The 17,298-nt window shown below is 32.9% G+C and overlaps 1 protein-coding gene across 1 annotated transcript in view; it reads right to left on the minus strand.

Annotated features, from left to right (window-relative positions):
• Window positions 1–3,627: 3,627 nt before the first annotated feature.
• The window catches only part of LOC132300411 (UPF0481 protein At3g47200-like), a 29,268-nt gene continuing 15,597 nt past the window's right edge, over window positions 3,628–17,298 (minus strand). The window contains exons 3-4 of the mRNA XM_059797456.1: window positions 4,071–5,553; window positions 3,628–3,963 (exon numbers count right to left, since the gene is read on the minus strand). Of these exons, the coding sequence (XP_059653439.1) occupies window positions 4,082–5,539 (1,458 nt within the window). The 5' untranslated portion in view covers window positions 5,540–5,553 and the 3' untranslated portion in view covers window positions 3,628–3,963; window positions 4,071–4,081. The remainder of the gene's footprint in view (window positions 3,964–4,070; window positions 5,554–17,298) is intronic.

Here is a 17,298-nt window from a genome sequence, read left to right on the forward strand (position 1 = left end):
TTACGTTTGTGAGAAAACTCATTGGCATAGCGGGACTGGTCGCACCCCACAGAACCAGTTGCATAAACATTTTTCAAAAGTACTTGTCAAACGATTTCTCATTGTCCAAGCAGGACTGGTCGCGTGCCACGCAACAAATCGCGCTCTTACAAACAAAAAAAGAAAGATTGAATCCATGTCTAGTTTGGTTTCCTTTCTTGGCTAGATATTTGCAAGACAATACATGCACGAAAAATAACTTATTTTCCAAGTACAATTAGGTCTACAAAAATCTATATAAACACTTTTTCTCTCTAGCTTTTGTCTTTTGCAAGTAAAATTTCAAAGATTTTCTGAGAGCCTTCTGATTTTAGTTTTGAAAGCACAAACATAAACACAAGAGTGCTTTAGGAGTGGCATTCTTTATCTGATCGGAATTGGGGCGTTATTGAAGATTCAGAGATTCCGAGATGCGGGATTTTATTTTGTATGTTAGGATTTGGGTATTATTTTTTTTTTGCTTTTTGTTTTCTCATTGGGAATGAAAAGAATATGTTTTCTTTGTTTATACGATTGATATTTATTTCTCTAAAATTCACTATATTTTTATGAATGCAAATTGGGACACATGATTATTTGATTAATGAAGTTCTTGAGGTGTAATATATACTTTTAAAGATCAATTTGCTATCTTTTATTTATTTTTAGATATGAATCTTTTGAGTTCATAAAAATATATATTTATATTTTTTTTGTGCACTAGTCCAACTCTGAGAAATTCAATTGAAAATTACTGTGAAGTTTATTATATTAAATTGCTCATAAAAGTTATAAAGGTTATTTTTTTTATAAAAAAAATAGAACATATGTTTTAAAAAAAAACCCTACATGAATAGAAAAGAAAAATTGAAATTCTGAATATATTTGCTAAGGAAAATGCTACCTATTAATACTAGTTTGAAAGCTCCTACTAGACTTTGAAGTCTAGTATTTTGATTTAAAAGAAAGGTGGAGACAAGTCCAAATAGGGAATTGATGTCTACTATTTAGAGTGAAAACCGCATTGCTTAGAAAAGTGTGGGAAAAAAATGAAAAATTCCTATGCAGTATGAGACATATTGTGCATAAACCATTGCACATCCAAGACACCTCCATATGCTATCACTTGTTCCCATTATCTTCAATGCATTGTTAAGGTAACATTGCTAGTTTTTCTTTATTAATCATACGTTTGGATCCTTTATTGCATTTTGATGCTAGAAATCTAGGTTATGATTGATTGAAGAGTTTAGGAAATTCTTGAGGTTTTAGTTGATTTTGGGTGATTGGATAATCATTATCTTTGAAGTCTTTAATCTTCTTCATTTATATTTAAGGATTTGTGTTCATATTTGTGATTTGAATCCATTGGGGATCACTTTCAAACTTGAGGTTAGAATTAATGCATTATAAGTGTTTGATATATTACCTCAACAAAGTTTGCCTATCTTTTGAGTCCAATTTTGACATTCTAGTAATAACTCCAAAAAGACTAATGTCTTTGAAATTGTGGTGGACAATGAAGTGATAGGTTAACTCATTAAGTCAATTTGGATGATAAGAATTAGTTCTTAGATCTTTAAGATTTTGATCATAGAAGTTTAAGGCTTATGACTTGAAAGTTATGTTTTTTACTCATGTTGAGATCTAGAGATGCTTAAGTGTTCATTACTTGATTTTATAGACATTGATGATATTGATTACCGAATATATTTTTGGATATATTTTGATAATCATATCTATATTTGAATGTCTTTTGGTGATACTATTATAATGATGATAGCTATTGCTAGATACATCTTTTGATTATGGTGATGGATATATCTTTGATATTTTTTATGATGATGGATGATCATATTTTCATGCTTAACCTTGAATTGTTCATATATGTCCATCTTGTCTGAACTTTTAGCTCAATTTTTGGTTACTTATTAATATTCTCTCCTAATTGTTATTTTCCTCCTTTTATGCATGATTTGTCAATTTCCTACAAAAAGGGAGAAAAGGGGTACATATTGTTTAAGGAGGAAATATCATGTGTGATTTTGAGAACGTTGTTTCAATTTGTTTTACGGATGGAACATGTGTTATCTTAGATATTTCTTTTGTGTCGTTGCTACCATATATCGTCATGTTTTTGTGCTTATTATTATATTTCTTGCATCATTGATATTTTAATCTCTCTTATTGTTAATTCTCTCTTATTATTTCTTTTCCTTCTTTGTTGCGCTTTAATTTTCAATTTGTAACAAAAAGGGGGCAAAATGTGCATATTTGAGGGGGAGATATATATATTGATTGTTTAGATTTCTTTATTAAGCTTTCATGGGTAGTTTTCTTTTAGCATTGTGCAGGTTTACATGTTTTTCCAATGAAGACATGTTCTATTACCTTGACGAAGCTTCTATGATCAAAGTTCCATTATTTTTTTATTTTTGAACAATGAATGTAATTTATTTTTCCTTCTTGGGTAGATTACATGTTGTCTTAGGGGTTTTATCATGAAATTGCCAAAAGAGAATTTTGTGAGCTATTATTTTGTACATTGACTAATTTCGGTGTCAAAATAAGTTCGATCGAATTGTAATTTTCGGTTTGATTTTCAAGACTCAAGATTGGATGCAGAATTGAAGATGGACTGTGTCTCCACTTTGGCACACTCCGTGATGATAAAAAAAAATAATACGTTGGAGAGGTAAGTGTGTGTGTTAGGACAGTTGTGAGTTTCATGTTTTAGGCACTTAGGAAAATTGTTCAAAAGATTTTTGTAATTTTCTAACTGCCCAGGCGGGACCTCGCGACTAGTCGCGCGGTTAAAGATTTCCAAATTATGTTTGCGAGAAAACTCAGAAGTGTAGCGGGACTGGTTGCGCCCCACTCAACCAGTCGTGCATGCATTTTTCAAAAGTGTTTGTCAAATGATTGCTTACTGTACAAGCAGGACAGGACTGGCCGTGTCCCATGCAACTAGTCGCGCTCTTGCAAACCAAAAAGAAATGATTGAATCCTTGTCTAGTTTGGTTTCTTTTCTTGGTTAGATTTTTGCAAGACAATACATGCACGAAATTAAGTTGTTTTTCAAATATAATTAGGTCTTCAAAAATCTATATAAATACTTTTTCTCACTAGGTTTTGTGTGGTCCTTTGGAATTAAAATTTAAGAGATTTTGTGAAAGCCTTATAGAGATATTTTTATTCAGAAAATCAAATTTGGATTTTCTGATTTTATATTTGAGAGTACACACATAAACATGAAAGTGATTTAGGAGTGGTGTTGTCTATATGATGAAGATTCTGAGATTCTAAGAGAAGGATTTTATTTTTCTACCTAAAATTCAGATTTGAAGAAAAGAGGTGATTCAATCACACTTTGAAGGAGCCAAAGCATTCATGGAGTGTTATTAATCCATCAATCCTTCTACAAGTGGGCTTGATTTTAATTTTATTTAGGTAAAATTAAAATATGTAAAAAATGAAATAAAATAAAATAAAAATTAGCAAGTAAAATCTATTCAACCCCCAAATTATTTTTTATACAAACATTCACATCCATTCTCAAGAGCACAATTCATACATATATACACAAATATAAAGGATATATAGCTCTCATATTGCAAAACACGCTTCTTTATTGAATCATCATTAAAGATATTGCTCTTAGATAATAAACACCCCAGAAGCAGACTAGCTAAGATAATAATAAATAAAAAAACAAAAAACAAAAACAAAAAATAAAATAAAATAAAATAAATAAAAAAAAACAAAAACTTAACAAATGATCGAGTTCTTGCTTTAAATTTAACCACTTACACACATGATTAACTTGTTGGATGCTCTTGAAACTTGGAGGATCCTATTATTTTGAGAAACTACAGTAGCACAGCAGTAAGCACAGATCAGTCGGATTGATGAATCCAACTATCTCCCATGTCATCCTTGAACCTTCTACAATGAGTACATATATATATATATATATTAATCAAGCTTATGCAAAAAAAAAAAAAATTTCATTTACTTTGGATTAATTAATAATCAATTAACTCTGAATTTACCTTTAATTTTCCTAACGAGGAAAAAATGTTTGAATGAAAGTCAGAACCAGTGCGAAAGTTGCGGCAAAGAAAGCCACAGCAGACCAGGGATTGCTGAAATAGTTGTGCAATAGTTGAGCCGTCCAAGTCTTCATCCTGCTGTTGTAATGCTCTTGTATTTGATCACTGACATCTTTAATAGGGCCCTCCAAGGAAAGATATCCACCCCCTGTGGCCATGGAGTTGAATGTTTTTGCGACTTCTTCATCAGTGCCGTAGAAGTTATGAATGATGTTATGTGTTCTTAGCTCGATCACATCTTCAGTTCCATTTATGAGTGAATTCATGAAGTAGATGTAATTGCACACCTCTAGGCGATTTGATGAATTGGGTGCCAATTCATAGGCCATCATGTTTAGAAGTGCATATTTTATTCCCCAGTCAAATTTGAGTTGAGGTAGTGTGAGCAATCCGTAGCCAAACTGAGAAGTGAAAGTGGAGTCATTCAAAGAAAATGTGTTGCTAGGCCTGAAATGTATCCCCCTTGCTTTAAGTTCTGTGGCTGAACGAAATGAGTGACTATAAACATCCTTGAGTGGGTTCCTCTTCTTATTCCCACTTTTTGGTCGCCAGCAGGGAATATTAATGGTTTTGAAGGAACCGGTTTGGTGTGGTACTTTTTTCTCGCCGCTGCTGCTGCTAACTACTACTTCTTTTGTCCGAGAGTCCGTGATAATAAATCTTCTCCTTACAAGGTCTAGAAAATGAATGGGCTGCTCTACCTCTTGCTTGTAAGTTTGTTTTCTCCACGTTGCGTTGTTATCTATGTAAACTTGGACAACGAAATTCTCGATGAATTCCTCCAATACGCTTTCTGCAGAACTGCTACTACTTATCAAGACCTGGAGAACTCGGAAAGGAAGTTGGTTTTCCAGCAAAATGATGTCCGCAATTATCCCACGCATACCAGCTTCTCCTACATGCTTCACTAGCTCATCTAGAAATGGCCCTCGAGGAGAAACGTTGATATATATGAAGTGCAGGAGAAAACAACCATCAAGGAGCATCATACGGGCGAATGCTGTGTCGTCATAGGCGTCTGTTGAGCCCTCAAGGTAGCAGTTCCTAACATCGCTCACCACTTCTACCATCTTGTTATAGATTACATGGGGCTCAACTTTGCTTCCATCTATGAATGCACGTACCGCTTTGGTCTTGAACTTCTCCACTTCCTTCAACTCAGGCTTGCCATGGTGATAAGGACCGATTGAAACAACTCGAGGATCAAAAAATCCCTTATTCTCCTCCTTCTCCCGTAATTGTGGTGGAACCTTGGATAGCCGCTTGTGTGAAGATGCAACGAGACTCTCTTTAAGTATGGATATTATCCACTCATCAGCTGTGATTTCAGCACCGGATTCGTTGCTAGCTTCGTTTCTAGCCTCTGCCCAATTAATGTTGCTCAAGTACCCATCATCACTTTTTGCCATTTGATGTAGAAACACTGTAAGCAACCCAAAAGGGAGCAAATAAGAGATCAATTGAATGGCAGTAACTGAGGCCAAATCAAGAAAAAATGTTGTTCCTTGTTGCAGCAAAAATTTGAAGAAGAAAACTGGAGTTGGACAAAAGGTTTTAAGTTCACTAACAATTCTGCTATATTGACTTCATTAATGGAGTAATCTAACTCCATATTATAAACCAATTAACTTTTGTCCCACATGATACATACAACCATGCAACATAATAATATAAAGTATAAACAGGTTGCATTCCCTAAATTATGCTGGGAATTTCTTTGTCGTACTGCCAGTCTGCCAGTTGTATGAGACTTATTATTATAATAATAGTAATAATAATAATAATAAAACTATACACAAAATGTTTTAGGTCGTTTGTTCATTTTTTGATTGAGATTGAAGATTTCATATTCATCGGTTGTAAAACAGAATTTCTTGCAAATTTAATAAAATCAGTTTTTGAAAAAAAAAAAAATGAGAAGAAGATCACACTTTGAATGGATCAAAACGCTCGCGGAGTGTTGTTTTATCGACCAACAATTTTTCTATGGAAATCAAAAGTAAGCTTGTTGTCGAGAACTATTGGACAGTGGAGTCGCAAAGTTGGGAATGGTCAGTAATTGATTTTTGGTAGAGTGATAAGGTGTGAATCCAAGTCAGAATCGATTATACAAAATGAATCCTTTTGCTCTAGACCCCGATTGTGCAACTCACCGCTTTGGCTACGTCTTTTTAGCATTATATTTGATTTTTTGTATTTCTCTAAAAAAATTTCTTTCTTAATCTTTTGCCATTTTTTTAAAACGTACTCGTTCTTTTATTGTATATATCATCATTCCATCACCATATTCATTTTTAATAAACCCCTTTTCCTTAGTTTCAGGTAAGATTTCCTTTGATATAGACGTTCCTAATCCAATCTACCATTTTGGATAACAAATTATTTATATTTTTCTTCCAATTCCAGTGTGTTTCTTGTACTATTTTCTCTCTCAAATTAGCCTTCTATTACCTTTCAAATATTCACACTTTATGTGGTGATGTCCTTTCATTATATTTTGAATGTTTGGTTCTTTGATTAAGAGGTCTAATACTAACATTATTGGAGCACTACAAGACACTCCACCCCGGTGGCTCTCTACAATAATTACTAAAGTGCCTCTCTACAATAATTTTACTTTATTAAAGCACTTTTTATGGAAGTAGTGTCCCCCATATATGGCTGAAAATGCATCTCCTCTTTGGATTCTTTGTCAATGTTCAAATTTGCAGTGGTCCAAGGAATATCTTCTTGTGGCCCACCGTAGGTTGTTTTGTCCTTCCACGGCGTTTTCAAGGTTGTACAATCCAACAAAATCCAATTCCGGGTCTTCCAAGCAAATATCTTTTACAACAAAGCGCATTGTCGTACCACTAGAGTTTTGGCGCAGTGGCATGATCCATGTGGCAAGTGGCAACCCTTGACAGCGTACTGTATTATACTGGATGATCAAAATTATGCGTGTAAATTATTGTGATCATCGGTGCTATTTGGTGCCTTATTGTATTAGCAGAGGATCCAAGCTCCTTTCGGGTCGTGATAATCATTGTAGCTTGTCTGAACCAATCATGAAAATTAATTGTATCTAAGACTCAAATGATGTCTCTGTCTCTTAAGATTTAAACCATTTTAAGTGGCGTTCACTTTTTTCAATGATATTCGAAGTGGATTATCAAATGTGCTTATCATTTTCCGCGATGTCTAAAGTGAATTATCAAATACATTTAATTGAATAAGTGCTGAATGAGTAGTGATATTCTGTCCGGTTAAATTGGCCTATTCCTAGTCCGAATCTTACATGTAATTACCATGTAATTACCTAAATAGTGATATTTTATTTGCACACTAAAGATATCAAAAATAAATATAGAAAAAACTGAAGAGGTTTTGACGACTTCTCTCTATCTCTGTGATTTCTCCATTCCTCTTCATGACTCACAGTTCTCTCTTTTCCACTTTGCAAAATTGAAGAGAAAACAAAATAGTGAGAAGTCTCTATTAGTTTATAAAATCAAAGGGGACAATACATATAAACGTATATGTTTGCTTGAAAAAAAAAAAAAAAAAAAAAAAAAAAAAAAAAAAAAAACCCTAATAAGACTGAAGGTATGTTTTCATTTATTTATTTTTTCCAATATATATTTTAGCTTCTGTATATTGTATCAGTTTTGGGAATTTGATTGAAAAAAAAAAAAAAAAACTTCAAAAGTTCATTACGAAGTGGATGCGAGGGAAAGAATCAAGGAAGCAACATAACAAAAAAGAGGAATAGAGAAATTAGAAAGATAGAGAGGGGTCGTCAAGACCTCTTCAGCTTCTTTCCATATTTATTTTTGGTATCTTTATACCCAAATAAAATATCAACAATTTAGGTAATTACGTGGCAATTACACGTAGGATTCGGACTAGGAGTATGCCAATTTGATCGGACAGAGTATCATTACTTGCGCTAAATACATTTAGAATTAAACGCTGAATTGAGTAATCAAACAGCATTTAAGTGTCTATCTTTTTATTCTTATCAATCCCCAAAATAAGTGTCTCATTTGAAAAGTCAATATATTATTATTATTAATTTTTATTACCAATTTAACATCTTACATTGAACCAATAAAAAGTAAATTAACCATCATATCACTGTGGACTTACTAAGAATAAATTTGATAATTCATTTGCTATTAATACAATAAAAATAATACTCCCTCCGTCCAAATTTAAGTGTCGCTTTTGGGGAGTAGTAATTTTTAAGGGGACATGTGGGATATGCATTGTCTCCCTGAAAAGTTACTAAAATGCCCTTTTAAGTTTTGAATAGTCAAGTTTGAAACTTAAAGGACATTTATGGAAAGATGTAAAATATATTGTTTGAAAAAGGAAATTGGACAATTTTTTTGGAACAGACAAAAAAATGAAAGTATGACACTTATTTTGGGACAGAGAAGTAATAAAAATCATTCTATTAAAATATTTTGAAAATGATGGAGCATTTTTTTTGCTTTGACTTTTTTAATTTGACAACTAATTTGAAACATCACAAAGACAAGATGGATTGCTAATATGGGACAGAAAGAGGTGTTGGAGGATGGTTGACCCTCTAGCTTCTTACCGTTGGAGGTTGAGCCTTGGGAGTGTGCCATTGTTGATAAGTTTGATGTTTAAGGGATATAGTTTATCTTTTGCAGACAAATAGTGAGTGAAGAACTTAAGAAAGAAGGTTGTTATTTATAGGCTCAAGAACGAATCATTTGATGGCAAGTGAAAAGTCTTTCTTGATTTCCTAACTTTGATGTCTATGGGAGCTAATAAATCTCCTTGAGACTCACTCATAGGGATTCTATTAAGATGAGCACTGGATTCTAACTAATCCCATTCAATTTTCTCAAAGTAACAGTTATGGTGATTTTGCATACCCAACTATTGGGATTTGTATGTCCTGGCATATATAGTGAATTTCTATTTGGATTAAAGTGACATATGTTTCTGACAAAATTGAAATATTTATACTTTATACAATTGATGAATTCAATGTATTTTAATTCATTATGAAATTGATAGTGTCCATTTGATTACAAGAGATATTTATATGTATATGATGGCGATCAATACATGAACATAAATAGTAATCATAAATAGTTCATAATCGATAATTATGGATAGACTCATTATTAACTAAGACTTGAACTGAATTTGCATTAGGTTGAAATATGTTGCGAGAGCCGTCATATGCAATTGCTCCCTATTTGGCATTTGACTCTTAAGCATGAAAGAAGTATAGACTATTTTATTAGTTAGTAATTACTTTAATTTGTTCGGCGGATTCTTCAAAATTCATAAATCGGCACTTTGGGTAATTATGTAATTAATAGTTAGAGGGTTATATTTTCAATATTTGCATCATTACTACTTATATTTATTTTGTATTGATTATAGTTGATCACAAAGTAAATTCGAAGGCTGTGTGTTGTTCGACAAAATGATTTATTATATATTTATTTATTTAAATTATTATTTTTGTCAAACAAATCTTTTATTGTGATCAAGTTGAAAATAATCAAAGGTACCAAAATAAATATATTAATTTAGTAGTTAGATTAATGGCTTTATTTATCCGATAACTAATTATGCATAAAGGGAAGTATATACTCTTAAACATGAGAGAAGTATAGACTCTTTTATTAATTAGTAATTACTTTAATTTGTTCAGTGGATTCTTCGAAATCTATAGATCAGTACTTTGGGTAGTTATGTAATTAATAGTTAGAGGGTTATATTTTCAATATTTGTATCATTGCTATTTTTATTTATTTTATATTGATTATGATTGATCACAAAGTAAATTCGAAAGTCGTGCATTTTTAAACTAAATGATTTATTATATATTTATTTATTTGAATTATTATTTTTGTCAAACAAATGTTTTATTGTGATCAAGTCAGAAATAATCAAGGGTACCAAAATAAATATATTAAATTAGTAGTTGGATTGCTGATAACTAATTATACATAGAAGGGTCAAAATGCAACATTGATTTAGAGGTTATTTATTATTTATTGAAGTTCAATTAGATTCTTTTAGTGGAATAAAAATTAATTTATGAATTAATTAAATTTGGTCTATTATATAATGGATCGGGCCAATTATTAATTCATTTTAGCCAAGAAAATAATAAACCCTAAGGATTCTCACTCATAGCCTAACTTGATATTCCAGGCCATTAGATTTGAGATATCACGTGAATTTTAAAGATTGAGAAAAATATATTGTCTTTAATTATTAGATTTGAGATATCACGTGAATTTTAAAGATTAAGAAAAATATATTATTTTAATTATTATTTTTATTTTGCCTATATATGCATGGATCCATGTATATTTTAGGTTACGCCTTTATGTAATAATCTTGGAAGGTAAGAAATTATTTTACTCTCTCTAAGATTTTAGGATTAGTGTTCTCATCTGATAGAGGTTCCCACAAGCTAAGCTTGTCCAGGTCATTCATGGAAGCTTATGGGTAATTCCTAATAGCAAGATCATTATCAACAAGATAGAGATCCAAGGGTGATTTCTAAAGGTAAGATCATTATCAACAAGATAGAGATCCAAGGAAGAGGCATCTAATAAAGGGATTTACAATAAGTGAGAACATTCACTTTAGAAGAGAGATGTAAAGTTTACTTAAACCTTGATATAAGTTTTCTATATCTAATTGAATGGATCATCATGTTCTTCATTCATAAAACTTGTCTTTATAGATGAATCAAGATCTTTATTTGAAAATCACTCTTAAAGTTTTTAAAACTTTCATTTCCCAACAGCTCTGAGTAAATATTCGTTATGCTCGGTACACCGTGTACTAGCCACATCACAACCGTTCAAGCCCCCGTGCGCGTCTTGTACATGAATAGTTGTAATGTCCACATCATCGAATTCAAATATTTACTCTAACTTCTCGCTCAAAAATTCTATTTGAGGCCAGGAATAGAGGTAAACGTTTCATTGTTAAGTTCGATTTATTATAGAATTCAGGAAACTTTAATTTCTCCATTAATATTCTTCAATATTGAGATTTTCTTTTCGAGACTTGTGGTTGACTTCCTAGGTTTTCCTTTACCTATCATGGTTTTAATGGACGTCATCCTCTTCTAGTTAGCAACACAAGTGTGGGAAAAAATAATGAGAAATCACAATCCAGACTCTTGATAGCATATTAGAATGAATTTACTTTTAGATAAACCAAACATCTTTATATTTTGGAAAATGATAAGTTGGACAATCCGACTAATTGGATTATTTTATATGAGTGGGATGACGTAATTATGAATGATGATGTCATTTTCTATTTACATAACCTGTCCAAGATGGACACCACTTGCGATGTACTTGGAAACAAAATATTTGTTCAAATCATATATATATATATATATATATATATATATATTGTGGGTTAATAATTTCTCTTCCACCTGAATTTATAAAAGTGGACAGTAATTAAATTTATAAAAAGTAAATTTAGAGTGAAGTCAGCCTTGTAACCCGTACATGAACAGGACACGAATTAAATGGGTTTAGGTTGACCTTAAACAGGTTTTTGTCATAAACGGGTCGACACAATTAACCCGTTTATTTAATTATATCGTGTTTAGATTGAGGGGTTCAACTCGTGTAACTCGTTTATACACATTTAACTATATATGTCGTAAATAAATTTCTATTTAAGTTCTAAAATTACTATCTAAACTTGTGTCTTATAATTTAATTTTTTATAAATTATAAACTATTTAGTAATTTGGTTGATTAAAACTTATATATATATTTTTACTATTTACTATTTTATTGAGTATTATTAATAATTTAAATAATATATATATATATATATATATATATATATATATATATATATTTGTAAGTAGGTCATTAAACAGGTTACACGTGTAACCCGTTTAATAAACAGGTCGGGTCAGTGTTAAGGGTTCTTAACACGATTATTAAACGGATCGTGTTCGGGTTGAGCTTTTTAATATAATACCCTTAAGTTGACACGACACGATTACAACCTGCGAATACGAATTGCCACTCCTACATGAACTCTCGTAGTCATTATCATCATCATTTTTATTTTATTTTATTTTTTTCAAAATCCATCATCTTTGCCTTTTTTTTATTTTATTTTTATTTTTATGTTTTCCTTCCAAAATTCATGAACTATATTTGCGTTTCGTTTCTTTTCCTTGTTAAGGTCTGTTGATTTTTATAAAAAGCAATGATATCACTTCCTTAAAAAAAAAGTGGCACATCCTTGCCTAAATAGGGACAGATTCATGCACACATATCATATATTCCTGCATTATAATAGTTTGATAAAGAACTTGCACAACTCTGCGAGTACATATTTAAACCCTCTATTTTTTACTTTGAAGAAAAAAACATTTTGTTAAAGTCTATTGATTTTTACAAAATGCAATGATATTAGGTTTTTTTCTTTTTTTTCTTTTTCTTTTTTTTTTTTTAAAAAAAGCACATCTATGCCTAAATAGGGACAGATTCATGCACACATATCATATATACCTGCATTATAATAGTTTCATTTCATGTAATTGACATAAAAAACATACTCATTTCATATGCTACTTCAAACCGAATAATAATAATAATAATAATAATAATAATTTCACTTTCATAGGTGTGACAAGCACGAAAATGGGTATTTCTTTTCCGAACAAAACGTTCCCTAGGTTTTTTTGTCTTTTCATTTTCTTTTATTTTGGAGAAGATACAACTAAAACGAATAAGAACTACTTAAAATTGGATAAAATTTTAAGTGACCGAGACAACTAATCATTGAACATTGTGTACTGGAAGAGAATTATTCCAAAAGCTAAAAGTAGACAACTATGACTTTTCTAATTTTTCCAATCTAGCTAAATGCATATATGTGAGATATAATATTTGTAATTGGCAAATTTCGGTGTAATTTCATATTACTATATCAAGATCGAGATCGATTGCGGAATAAGAAGGTTGTTCAAAGATGAAATACTGAGATCGTCGAGAAATGAAAGAATGATGAGCACTGAAAAGTGCGTATTTAAACCCTTTAAGCTTAGGCATTCTAGTACCTTTATCTATCTTACTTTGCCATTTTAGATTGATTTCGTATTATTTTCATTTTCAGGCACTTATCCCGAAAATAAGCTAACTCAGCCAAATAAGAGCTTAATTAAAGCAATTCTGAGATTAAACAAAGAAATGAGCAAAATGGAGGAAGAAAGAAGCAAAGTAAAGCAAAACAGCAAGTTCGATCGATCCAAGTTCAAGGTTTGATCGATCGAACAATGATCGATCTCAGCACTTCAAGATAGATCCAAGCCTTGACCCAAAAGCACTTAAATCCAAAAGTTCAATCGATCCAACATCATTCTTCGATCGATCGAACACCTTTGTCCTTATCCAAATGATTGATCTTATCCATAGCTGTCCACCCACTAACCACCTTTTGTCCTTTTCCCAAAAATATCTCTCAAAATATCTCAGATTTGTATTTTCCCAAAAAGCTCAGCCAGTTGGATCGATCCAGCCTCAGTTTGATCGATCTCAGCCAGTTCGATCGATCCAAGTCCAAGGTTCGATCGATCGAACTTCCTCCGAGTGCAAAAAGTTAAAATTCCAGTTCATTGAAAGTTGTCCTTTATCCAATCATTGGAGAATATTGTGTGCACGACCCTAGCTCATTTGGGGAGTGATTTTAACCTATTTATATAAGGATAAGGATTGATTTTAGTGAGGGAAGAGAAATAGATAGATAGAGAGGGGAGCTAACAATAAATTCATATCATCTCTTGGAGAGGAAGCTTAGAGGAGGAAGAGGCTAGAGACACCATTGGAGATCTTCATCAATAAGGAGCAAACCTCTTCCATGGAATTAGCCCTTGAGGGTTGGAGCATCATCACCATGAGTGGCTAGACATCCTCTTGGGGCTAGAGGTAGCCCCAAGCATGCTTTCTATATCTTAATCTTATGTATTATTGAGGGATTAGTATTGTAATTGATGTTTTGACACTTTGATATATATAGATCTTGTTTATTCAATGATTTATGTGGTTTAATGCTTCCAATTGGTCATTTCATTATATCTATATGTCTATGTATGCTAGAATAGAAGTTCATGTGCTTATCTCTAGATTTTGTGTTATTGATGCATGTCTATGTGTATTGATGCTATAGATTTAGAGATTGTCAAAACATTATACTTAAAAGAATGTTTTTCTGATTCTCTTGATGGTTTATGCTTATCTCTTGATGGGTTGTGCCTCTCCCCTAGTTTATTTTCATGCTAGTAGTGTAGATGTAGTGTAGTTGTAGTGTAGTGTTAAATGGGAGGACAATCTATGCTTGTTGTTTGATGATCCAAGCTTTTGAAGGCAATTAGCATATGTCTCTATCCTTGTGTTGTATTTGGATTGTGAGTTTAATGAAAGAATTAATGACTTGTTTTGATTTATTGTGCCTTTCACATGTTGTTTAGACAATATATGCTTCATAGCTTAGATATATTGTGCCTTTCACATGATGTTTAGACATACATGCTTAACTAGTCATCCTTACTTGTTGAATCAACCAAATATAGACACACCAATATTGTAACACCCTAATTGCCCTCATTAATCACTTGTCAATGATATAGAAATGCATTGCTTGGTGGTGATCTCTAAACCCCAAGATCTCTCTCTCTCTCTCTCTCTTACTTACTCTTAATTGCATTCTTTTGCTATTACTTAGTTTAATTTAGTTGTTCTTTAATCAACCAACCAACCAATTGTTTGATCACTCGACCTACTAGCCCTAATTGTGATTCCACGACATCACTCAATCCTCACAGTCCCTTGGGACGATCCCTACTCGCCCAAGCTATATTTACAGTGAAAGGTAGTAATGGCTTCTATAAATGTAAAACTCTTGGCCCTTGCCTTAATGCACACTCTTAAGCTTATGATAGGACGACGACCCGCCACTAGTTTTTGGCGCCGTTGCCGGGGACTTGATTGATTAGATTTAGCAGCGTCGGATTTATGGAATTGATTAGGATTAGTATTCTTTTGATCGTGTTTTTACTTTATTTTTACTTTTCTTTTGGTTACTTATTGTGTTGTTCTTACTTAACTATGTGCATTGTTGGAGAGGAAGCAAGCAAAGGAGCCATTGAGCAATCAATTCAAGCAAGCAAAGAAAGGAAAAATACCAAAAACTTAAAAATAAATTGCTAAGCTAAGCTTTAAAATTTGGAGTTGAAGTGCTAAAGGACCTTTGTGAGATTTTCTTTACTCAATCCCTTAGTTAAATCATCGGCCCGCATGGAGGCTTATTTTTTATTGTCTTGCATCATTGAGTTAAAGTATGGGAGTATGAATTTAATGTTTGTGGAAGAAGTATAATTGCATTGTTTTGAAGGCATAGTGTTTGTCATTCTTTGTATTTGTTGTATTTTGTATTGTGCATGTATGGGCGCCGTTCATTGAGACCAACTCTTGTCCCTCTTGATTTGCATCTTGAATCCATCATTAGAAATCCTAGGGGAAGAGGAAGTTCAAATACAACCAATCTATCAATGGATGACCATAATGATGACCATATTAAGGACCTTGGTCACATAGACCAACAAGGTATCCTTCATCCCAATGTGCACAATGAGAACATACAAGTACCATTAAGCATGCCTAGGCCATTCATTCACCAACCACCACAACAACAAGGCCAAGTTCTATATGGAATGCCAAGGCCAATGTATGTTCCACAACCTCCCATCAACAATCAAGGAATTCAAAACCAAGGTGTTCATGTTGCACCTCAAGTAGCTAATCCACCTCTTGCTTTAAGAGATCACTATGTGCCTAATGAGTACAATGCACCTACATGCATCCAATTGCCTCCATTTAGAGCACATCATTATGAAATTAAGCCACAAACCATTCAAATGCTTCCTAACTATGATGGACTTCCAAGTGAAGAACCTTACAAGCATTTGGATGAGTTTCTTGAAGTATGTTCCACCGTAAAATATACGGACATGCCGGAAGAGGTCTTAAGACTCAAACTTTTTCCATTCACCTTAAAAAACAAGGCAAAGTATTGGTTTAACAATCTTAGGCCTTTTTCAATCACTTCTTGGGCAAAAATGCAACAAGAGTTCTTGAAGAAGTACTATCCGATTTCTAAGACCAATGCCATGAGGACCTCAATTCGAGAATTTTCACATGGGGATGGAGAAACATTTCATGAGACATGGGAATGCTTCAATGAATTGCTTAGGAAGTGTCCACATCATGACATGCCCAAATGGCAATTAGTTCAATACTTCTTTAAGAGCTTACCGAACAACTATAAGGGTATGGTTGATGCTTCCATGGGTGGCTCATACATTGATAGGCATAAGGATGACGTGTGGCGTCTCTATGAAAGCATGAGTGAAAATTCTTTGTATAGAACACTATTATCCAAGAATGGTAGAAATTCACAAGGTACGAAGAGTGTTGGCTTACATCAAGTCGAACACTCAAATGAAATAGCCGCCGAAATGAAGTCTTTGTCTCAAAGGTTTGATCAATTTTTGATTAACCAAAACTCGGCGAACCAAGTATTTTCTTTCCCTAACCATTTTCATCGTGCATCAAATGAAACATGTATGACTTGTTCTAGTGTTCTTCATTCTACTACTCATTGTCTTCACGGACAAGTTCAAAGTGAACCTAATGAACAAGTCAATGCGGCTTTTGTAAACCAAGGGAACAATCCTTATGGTACTCATTATAATCCAAGTTGGAGGAATCATCCGAATTTCTCTTGGAAAAACCAAGGAGAAGGCTTAAACCCTTCCCAAGGCGGTTTCCAAGGGAAATACATTCCACTTCCACTTTGAAACCAAGGATCCCAAGGTTATAGACCCTATCAATCACAAGGGAATCAATTTGCTAATTCTCATTTTCCCAACCAATCCTATTCCCAAGGTAATACTAGAAGTCCCGCCTTTGAAGAAAAAGTTTTAAATGCTTTGGGGACTCTTGAGGCTAACACACAATTACTTCATTCTCACTCTCAATCCATTGCTAAGCTAGAAACCCAAGTAGGGCAAATAGCAAGCACTCTTAATGCAAGAGAGAAGGGAAAGATGCCCATTAATGCCCCACTGAAACAACAA

Source organism: Cornus florida, unplaced genomic scaffold (genome assembly GCF_030987335.1).
Source record: "Cornus florida cultivar Cherokee Brave unplaced genomic scaffold, ASM3098733v1 CherokeeBrave_3.0.0_Hap2_Chr03, whole genome shotgun sequence".
Taxonomy (NCBI): domain Eukaryota; kingdom Viridiplantae; phylum Streptophyta; class Magnoliopsida; order Cornales; family Cornaceae; genus Cornus; species Cornus florida.